The sequence below is a fragment of the Branchiostoma floridae genome, unplaced genomic scaffold, assembly GCF_000003815.2.
Source record: "Branchiostoma floridae strain S238N-H82 unplaced genomic scaffold, Bfl_VNyyK Sc7u5tJ_1495, whole genome shotgun sequence".
NCBI classification, from domain to species: domain Eukaryota; kingdom Metazoa; phylum Chordata; class Leptocardii; order Amphioxiformes; family Branchiostomatidae; genus Branchiostoma; species Branchiostoma floridae.
Genome location: NW_023365730.1, coordinates 736527 through 745416, shown reverse-complemented (window position 1 = coordinate 745416; position 8890 = coordinate 736527). Strand labels below are relative to the sequence as shown.

The 8890-nt window shown below is 42.1% G+C and overlaps 3 protein-coding genes across 10 annotated transcripts in view; 2 read left to right on the top strand and 1 right to left on the bottom strand.

The window, feature by feature from the left end:
- The window catches only part of LOC118407879, a 313255-nt gene that overhangs the window by 24228 nt on the left and 280137 nt on the right, over window positions 1-8890 (top strand). The gene's annotated exons all lie outside the window — the stretch shown is intronic.
- Window positions 1-8890, top strand: part of LOC118407874 — a 341762-nt gene that overhangs the window by 54746 nt on the left and 278126 nt on the right. The window lies entirely within an intron of this gene.
- LOC118407878 (serine/threonine-protein phosphatase 6 regulatory ankyrin repeat subunit C-like) overlaps window positions 2512-8890 on the bottom strand; it is a 24134-nt gene continuing 17755 nt past the window's right edge. For 6 of the 8 annotated variants that reach the window (XM_035808441.1, XM_035808443.1, XM_035808445.1 and 3 more), the window contains 5 exons: window positions 5843-5941; window positions 5561-5659; window positions 5295-5393; window positions 4137-4223; window positions 2512-3318 (listed from right to left, as the gene is read on the bottom strand). In XM_035808441.1, the coding sequence (XP_035664334.1) occupies window positions 3181-3318; window positions 4137-4223; window positions 5295-5393; window positions 5561-5659; window positions 5843-5941 (522 nt within the window). In that variant the 3' untranslated portion in view covers window positions 2512-3180. Of the gene's footprint in view, window positions 3319-3510; window positions 3585-4136; window positions 4224-5294; window positions 5394-5560; window positions 5660-5842; window positions 5942-8890 lie in introns of all 8 variants that reach the window. The other 2 variants (XM_035808444.1, XM_035808442.1) reach the window with 2 other exon arrangements.

Here is an 8890-nt window from a genome sequence, read left to right as displayed (position 1 = left end):
GTGTTTCCCAAAGTATATATATATATATATATATATAGAGAGAGAGAGAGACTTTTCATTTTGATGACATGTAAACGAACATGTAGCACTTGATGCTGTTACACTCGCGCTGCGCGCTATAACGACAAATATAAAGACTTACCTTGTCAGAGCACGTCACCGGAACGTACTGCGCCTGCGCAAACCCTGGTAGTTTGGGGCTTGGTTTGGTCAACGTTGCATTAAAATCCCGCTTGTTGCACAGTATATGTTAGAGACATGGTTTCATGTAAAACGTACACGGAGTTTTACCCTTATATACGCACGTACTTTCTTAAATGCGGCCCTTTAGTAAACCGGGGGTTTAGCATGTCTATACATTTCGCGCAGGCGCAGTACGTTCCGGTGACGTGCTCCTTGTCAGTATTTCTCCGATCCACGTCTGGATCCACGTGAAAAAAATTCCCGCCACACTGTAAACGACCACGCAGACAAACATGCCTCTTTGCCGTCCGTGAACCGTTCCGTTTGCAAAGATGGAAGTATTAACGTTTACAACACCGCTGTACACAAGGTTGATACCAATTTTACTTCTATATAGTCTTCCAAAATATAACTTTGTGTGTATATAAACATGGAATGAGATCAGGGATCAGATCAGTCAGCTATCCTCTCATCTGGAAGTGATTTTGGAGTGCTGCAACTCGTTCCCTGAATGTTTTGCAAAGCCGGAAGCACATGACTAGATCCAGGAATATGATTGGCTGATGTGCATCATCTCAATCTCAATCTTCTGTTCAGTTCTCTGCTATATTGTCCGTTGTTTCATATATTTACGAGTTCGATATGAGAGACAAGTACGGGGTCTTGACAGGCCGATGCACGATCCACGATGAATGCACCGAATACGACGTAACGGAAGGCAATCCCAAGTGTTCCTACTGTGGATGTTTTCCGGTCGAGCACCTCAACCTTGCAAGGTCTTGCAACGCCAGCTGCTAGTACTAGTACCGCTGACGACGCTCAGGCCAGTGGCAGCTAGAGTGTTTTCTACAAGGTACGTACATACCGATGTACTAAAAGTATTATATTGTTGGGAGAATGAAACTGCATCTATTTTTATGGATATTTTAGCCCCCCCCCCCCTCCAAACAAAAACTTTGCTGCCGATGTGTCAGCGATTTGAATAACTACAAGTTAGGCTCTTAACACCTAAGTGCTAAGTAGTAGATGGGCACTGGTGAACTTAGACAAAAGCACCAAATTTCAATTTGTGAATAGCACTTTGTATCATGCATGTGGGATAAAAGATGTAATTCAATTCATATGTATTATATTTTCTTACAGATGTCAGAGGAGAAGAGGAAGGGACTTGGATGGCTTGATCATCCCAAGGCAGCCAAGACAAAGTTCTCCAACACTATCTTGCCGGACTTCTACAAGGAGTACTGGTCTACCTGCCAGGACCAAACGATTTTCAAGAGGGACTTCATGCAAGAGCGAAACAGGGAGTTTGACATCAAGGATGGCACTGAGAAATGCGCAAAGGTGGTGAGCTTTGTTCAGAGTATGAATGCAGCTCCAGCAGGGAGGTTCCTGGCGGACTCCTTTAAAATAAAGTCAGAAAATGATTCGAACATAATCAAAGACAACAGGGAGAAGCTGTGCAAGGTTAAGAAGAATGTGTCAGACATGCACAGTAAGTTACTTGCACACAACAATGACCTGTTCAAGCGTGGAACAAACCAACTCAAGAAGGGCATAGGGACAATGTACGCTTTTAATACAGAGTACATGGCAACGCTGAAGAACCTGGAGGGCACCATAGCAAGCACAGACGCCAGACTTGAGGTTGCACTGGCTAAGGTTGAGCGTGTGCACGCAACAAAGAGAAGAGAAAAGTGTAGCCAGTCGAGAAAGGCCAAAGTAAATCGGCGCAAAAACAACAAACGAAAAGATCACAGACGTGAAACAAGTATTAAGGAAATCCTTCAAATGATTGCGCCAAACAGAGCTGGTAGCAGTCCTGTCAGCCGGAAAGAACTCAACATAGACGCTGTGCGGTCTATCAGCTACCTTCGAGCACGATCACTTCACCAGGTGCTAGAATCAGACCAACTAGATAGATATGCGAAGTTGACAATTTTAGGCAATATGAACAGGAGCTGCTGCGACAGTTTGAAGATGGTAGTCAGAAAGGCCCACGCCTCATGTGATGGACGTTGCAACATGGAACACTGTCCAGTCAACGTGAACTGCGCCAAGCTATTCCAGCAGCTGGGAGGCGTGACGGACCGGAACAGATTCGCACCTCGGGATACCGGCTTTCTCCCGCTTGATGCAAGTGTACTAAACATGAACATGGCAGTCCTACGTAGCTGTGTAGATGCTAAGTCACTGCGATTGCTGGAGAAGAATGGATGCTTTGATCGCGATGCAAGTGTGCTGGTCTGTGCCAGGCTGGTTGAGCTGGAAGGTAAATAATGCAATCCTAGATTTACCATTTCAGATTATTCAAAGACAACATTGTGATGACATCTCTAGTAGTATCTTTATTGTATTGCAAAACAATCAAATCAGTAATTACAACTTTCTTCTGTCCTATCACTGCTGTCACCATAGAATGTAATCTTGGTTTACAGCTTTACAAAAAATCAAGTCAGTATTTACAGCTTTCTGCTGTCCTATCACTGCTGTCACCAGCAAATGAAATCTGGGTGTACAGCTTTCTTCTGCCTTCTCCTTCCAAACCGAGATAGGGTCACAACTTCATCTGTTCCTGCCCCCACATAATCCTGGACCTCATCTGCATTAGTATCACTATCACCATCATTTGCACCTATATGAAACAGAACTTCATCTTCATCCGAGCTATCATTATCTGAAGAGGATACATCATCATTGTCACTTTCATCTGATACATCGCCACCTTCATCTGATACATCATTACTCAACAATAGCCGGGAGCAAACAGTTTTACCTATGTGTGCCCGAACAAAATCAGCTTTCTGTCCTTTTTTCCCTTTTATGGGTAGCTCATGTTTTCTCAAGTATTTTTCAAGTTCAGCCACACGGAGAGTTTCTAACGATCCTTCTTTATATAAAGTTTCCCAGTCATAATCTTCATATGACTTCCCTTGACATTCATTGCGCTTCTCTTGTGCCACAGTAGCTCTCTTGGCCTTCCAGATTTGGAGTAACTTAATATGCTCTACATAACCCTTCACATGCTTCTCTGATACAATCTGCACAATCTGCACCAGCTGCACCAGCTGTCAGTAAAGCTGATACAGTTTCAGGGTGGCCTTTCTCAGCTGCCAGGTGCAGGGGAGTCGTTTTCTGTAAAACACAAAAGATGGTCTTCAGTGCTAGTATAGTATGGCAACAGGGTGGACTGAAGTACAATTGTGTTGGTGGCATCATCATACAATTGACTAACTAGAGTGCCACTATGAAACGAATAACATTGTTAGTAAGTGTTCCTTAAATGTATAGGATCATGTGTTGTATCACGACAGTCAATCCACCTACCCACTCGCCCAGTACATTCACATCTGCACCAGCTGTCAGAAAAGCTGACACAGTTTCATGGTGGCCTTTCTCAGCTTCTAGGTGCAGGCAGATATGAAAAAAAAATGAGAAAAAAGCATCAAGGTATTGGCCCATTCTACCCCTGTGTCGAATTTCAGGTCATTCGGTTCAGGAACGGCGGAGATGAATCACTCTGAAGATTTGACAGGAGAAAGAAGAAGAAGAAGAAGAAACATTACGAATACAATATATTTCACCATACTATGTATGGCTGAAATATAAAAAAATGCTGGCCATTAAACAAACCTATCAAACATGTCATTGTCAGAACACTAATACCAAGTAAGTGCGAGAATTTCTATACCGTGACACGTCAGTGTATATTGACAAAAAAAATTAGTTTCACCTCCACATGTAGCACTGATATGAAGAATGCAAGCCCATACAATTTAGTACTATCAAGACACCATATCTGAGAGCAATATAGTGTTCCTGCTTAGTAATACCTGGTAGAAAAATGTTCACTTTCAAAGTAGCCTAGGCGCCTATGTTTACACTCTAAACCGTGACCTTTTGTAGACAAGCAGCTGCAGTTTGTTGCAAGCTCAAGAAGTTTTTGTTAGTACCTTGTCCTTATCAGCCTTGTGCTGCAGCAGAACTTCCACACACTTGGAGTGATGGCGATCAGTCGCATAATGAAGGGGGGTGTAACCCTTGAAAGACATGAAAGCAGTTGTTCTGGCATTTATCTTAATAAAGCAAATCTTTACCTTTGCCAGAATGGCTAAGGTTTTGTTTTGGGCTTGTGAGACTGTGTGTCTGTGTGTGTGTGTCTGTGTGTTAACAGCATAACTCAAGAAGTCTTGGATGAATCAGAATCAGAATGGTTTATTTGTACAACTTCGCAGCCTCGAGGGCTGAATTGTGTAGTACATTACACTTCAGCACAAACTCTGTTAAAACCATTAATACAGTTGAATAAAATTATATACATTACGAATGCATTACTAACGTTATATATAATGATAAACTCGATCACGATGGATCCCAATAATATTTGGTAGGTGGGTAGGGGTCGAGAAAACGAAGGTCAAGTTCGATAATGGCCCCCTAGCGGCTTGCTAAGGTACTGCAGCAGAACATAAATTTTTGATATTTCGTGTTCTGGCATGCTGTGGTCCCGGGTTCAAATCCGCTTGCCGTGTCACCGATCTTGTGCCCTTGGGAAAGGCACTTTACACGACTTTCCTCACCTAACTCAGGTGTAAATGAGTACATAGCTGCGGCTAGTGGCAGTGACAGGCCTTTGTTGTGGTGACAGGCCATAGGGGCATGTTCGGGCATGACGCACCCGCCATGACACACGAGTCAGGGGTAGGAGGAACCCCTTGCATCCTTGATCGGAAGTCCTCCTAGGAGATGGAAACTCCGAACAACAAAGCCAACGGTATGGTGGCTTTGAAAAGGCGTCTTTGACACCTGTTTCGCCATACCCTCCATATGTATATGGAGAATCTCAATAAAAATAAAAAAAATAAAAATGATTTTTGAGTGGTAGATAGCCCTTGGGGCAGAGAGTAAGTGCTGTAAGTTTGGACCCCCTAGCGGCTTGTTTGGAACTGCAGTCGCCGATTTCCTTTGAAACTTTGGACGAGAATAACACACGATTTGTGGTATGTAGATAGCCCAAGTAACAATGTACATAATGGAATACTAATTATATACAGTATCCTGTACAATTGTCAAGCACTAAAGTTTATTCATTCAACATTTAATCTACTCACCTGACTGTCCTGTACATTCACATCTGCACCAGCTGCCAGTAAAACTGATACAGTTTCATGGTGGCCTTCATAAACTGCCAGGTGCAGGGGAGTTATTTGCTGTAAAACACATCAGATAGTCTTCAGCATGGCAACAGGATGCACTGAATCAGATCTAGATGATTGTGCACACCAAATTGTGGCTTAGCACTCTTTGAGGCTATACCCATTATTGTACATTCAAATTACATGATCCTGTTGTAACTTTAGTCAACCAATCCACCCACCAGCCTCCCATGTATATTCACACCTGCACCAGCTGCCAGTAAAGCTGATACAGTTTCATGGTGGCCATTCTCAGCTGCCAGGTACAGGGGAGGTCTTTGCTGTAAAATACAACAGATGGTCTTCAGTATGGCAGGATAGTAGAAGTATAATTCTGTTGCAGGCATTTTGACCAAAGGGCAGCTGACTGAGACTACCTCTACAAATCAGCTTAAAGGTAAAATCACAGTATTGGTAAAGGAACAAGTGGGGTAAAAATATATCACGGCAGTCAATCGACCTACCCACTTGTCCTGTACATTCACATCTGCACCAGCTGCCAGTAAAGCTGATACAGTTTCATGGTGGCCTTTTTGAGCTGCCAGGTGCAGAGCAGTTCTTTGCTGTATGTGTAAATATGATGATACTTAGTATATCAACAGGATGGATTACATGAAACAACACAGGCACACAAAACTGTTTAAGGAAACGCCTAATATGGTATATAGTATATAATCAAATTATATGATACAGGGGTGCCTATGCATTTGCTCGAACTTTATGAGATTGTGATTTAGACCAACCTTGCAAACCGAGCTTCCATTTACGCGTTTCTTTCTGTTTGCGGTGCTAAAAGCCCTTAATATAAATTGGTTACATCTAGTGGTGCGTACCTAAACTGAATTTCAGGTCCGGATTCAGGTCCAGCAGTTCAGTTTCAGGTCCGGACTTAAAGTCTGGACCTGAACCCACCATCGCATATCATGTGCATTTTTTAAGGGGGAAGGGGGGGTGCTGCATATAGAATTGCATGTTAGCATGAATTGAAATGCAATGTGAAAAATACATGAAAATGATAGACAGCCAATGTAAACACGAACTGTTTTTTTTTTTTTTTGTCTTTTTCCAGTGCAAATTTCACTGTCTATGGAAGGTTTAAAATGGTTTAGAACTAAAAAAAAGAATATAAGTGACATATAATATAAAGAATATAAGGAACATAAGCTCTTTGCAAGTCCGGACTTGGCTCCGGACATTTAGGTTTTTTTTTTTGACTTAGACCTAAACATTTTTAGGTCCAATTCCAAGTCCGGGCTTTAGGTACGCACCACTAGTTACATGGAATGAATGAAGCATTTATATGATTAGATTCCAAGTCCATTGGAGTAACATATAATCAATTGCGTTATCCCGCAAAAAAATTGCATTAGCTATTCATAAAGATAAAACAATTTCCTTTCCAGGATAATGAATTGTATGTGAATATATATATAAGTAGCCCATGACGTCATCAAAACGTTTAAAGATACTATGAGAGACATTGAGAGATCGCACGCTAACCTGAGTTTAATAGAGCGCCAGCTCAACGCGTTAAAATTGTTCATTAGCTATTCATAAAGATGAAATATTTGATGAAATATAAGGAGATTAATGCATGTGAATATATAAGTAGCCAAAGATGTCATCAGAACAACGTCATCAGAACGTTCTTCTTTACGCCAGTACTAGGGCTGGGTATCGGTACAGCGTACCGGTACAAAACCGGTTTTTCTTATTGGACCGGTCCAGAAAAACCGGACCTGAAAAAATTGGGTGGACCGAATGTTGGACCGATTGGAAATTTAACAGATTATTTTATAAGGCATTCAAACGTTTTGGCGCTTGCAGGTGGAAAAAAATAACAAGAGTGAAGTAGAGTAGAGTTTATAATAATTTCTACCAAGTTTTACAGCCAATCGTACAGGTGCAGCTAGCGTTGTAGGATTTTAAAACGCCAGTGTAAGTCTAATACACCACCAAACAGATTTCTTTCTAGTGAAATGGACCATTGGTATGAGTCATACTGAAACAGGTCCAGGTTCAGGTCCGGACCTGATCCTTTGGACCTGAACCGGACCTGGACCTGAATTTTCTGTACCGGTACCCAGCCCTAGCCAGTACGTTTCACGGTTCCGGTTCAGAATTTTTGAGAAGAAATAGAACCTCCAATGATTCCAAGGAGGTTTCAACCTCCTTGATGATTCAATCAATGGTTCAATCCTTCAATGAATTCACGACTTTCACACTTCCCATAATTCACAACGCCAGGGTTACGGATATGGATGTTACCACCGTTGCCCAGGGTGCGAAACCAGGGCGAAACCAGCTAAAACCTACAGTACGGCGGCGGCAAAGCATACAAGGTAATGAGTTGTCCGACAAATATAGTTATTACTACAATTAGAGCTGAGAATTTTACAAGTTTTGTAGTCAGAAGTATAACTAGCCAGCACGTCACCACTGTAGCTGTTATTTGGTTTCGCCCGATGACCTCACGGGTCACGATATCCGTAACCCTGGCGCTGTGAATTATGGGGAAGTGTGCAAGTCGTGAATGGATCAACGGCCCTCATCAATGGACCCAACGGACCGGACCACTGCGCGACTATATGGTTCTAAGGTTAGATTTGACAGTACAGCTTAACACATTATTGACAACTGCAATAAATAACTGTCCTGCCACCAGTGTGCTCTTGCACTCATGGCCAATCTCTGCCAGTCTTTTCATTAAGGCAAGAATAGCAGTTTTGTCAAAAACACTTGCTTCCGCTCATTCCACACACCGTCAAGGCAAGCTTTTCTCAGAAGCACATGTTTCAAAGTATTGAATGGACATATACCATCACGAAGACGTATCTAAAAACAGCAAAACTACGAAAACTAAAAACATGTGCGAACCCCGGTGACGCGGGTACATAAAGTAGTACGTATAAACTTGTTGAAGGAGAGGTAAAAACCCTTATTTGAGGGACAGCCAGATATAACCTGTGCTGTGTGGTCACGGAAGGTGTCGACTCTCAGACTGTATGGTTTGGATTGTGAAAGTTTTCTATTTCGTGTATAAATGCGCCCCATTACGCAACTGCAGTGTGAACCGGCTGCAGTTCTGTGAGCTCCGCAGAGGGGCATTTCAAAGTGGGCGTGAGAAGGCGATGCGCCGACAGGATTTAAAAAACAAGTGCTTTTAAAAAAAGCTGGCGTTTCGTCTACGTTTATGAGCGTGAACTGTCTTTTTCTTGAAGTAAAATCTGTTAGAAAAAGTCACTCAAGGGCTGTTGCGTCTATAAGAAAAATTGTTATTTTGGAAAGGAGTTACTGTACTGTTTAATAGCTGGTCTTGGCTTACAACTTTATTTTAAATGTACAATAAGTTCATTATAAAATCTATCAATATACTCAGGTACTTATGTACACTTGAAAAAGCACCATCAGCACTGTGACAAGATTCTATCTAAATTGACTACCAAATGTCAAACAAATATCCAAACCAATTAACAGCTACCTCATCTCTATTATACTGGTTTCCGCATTTA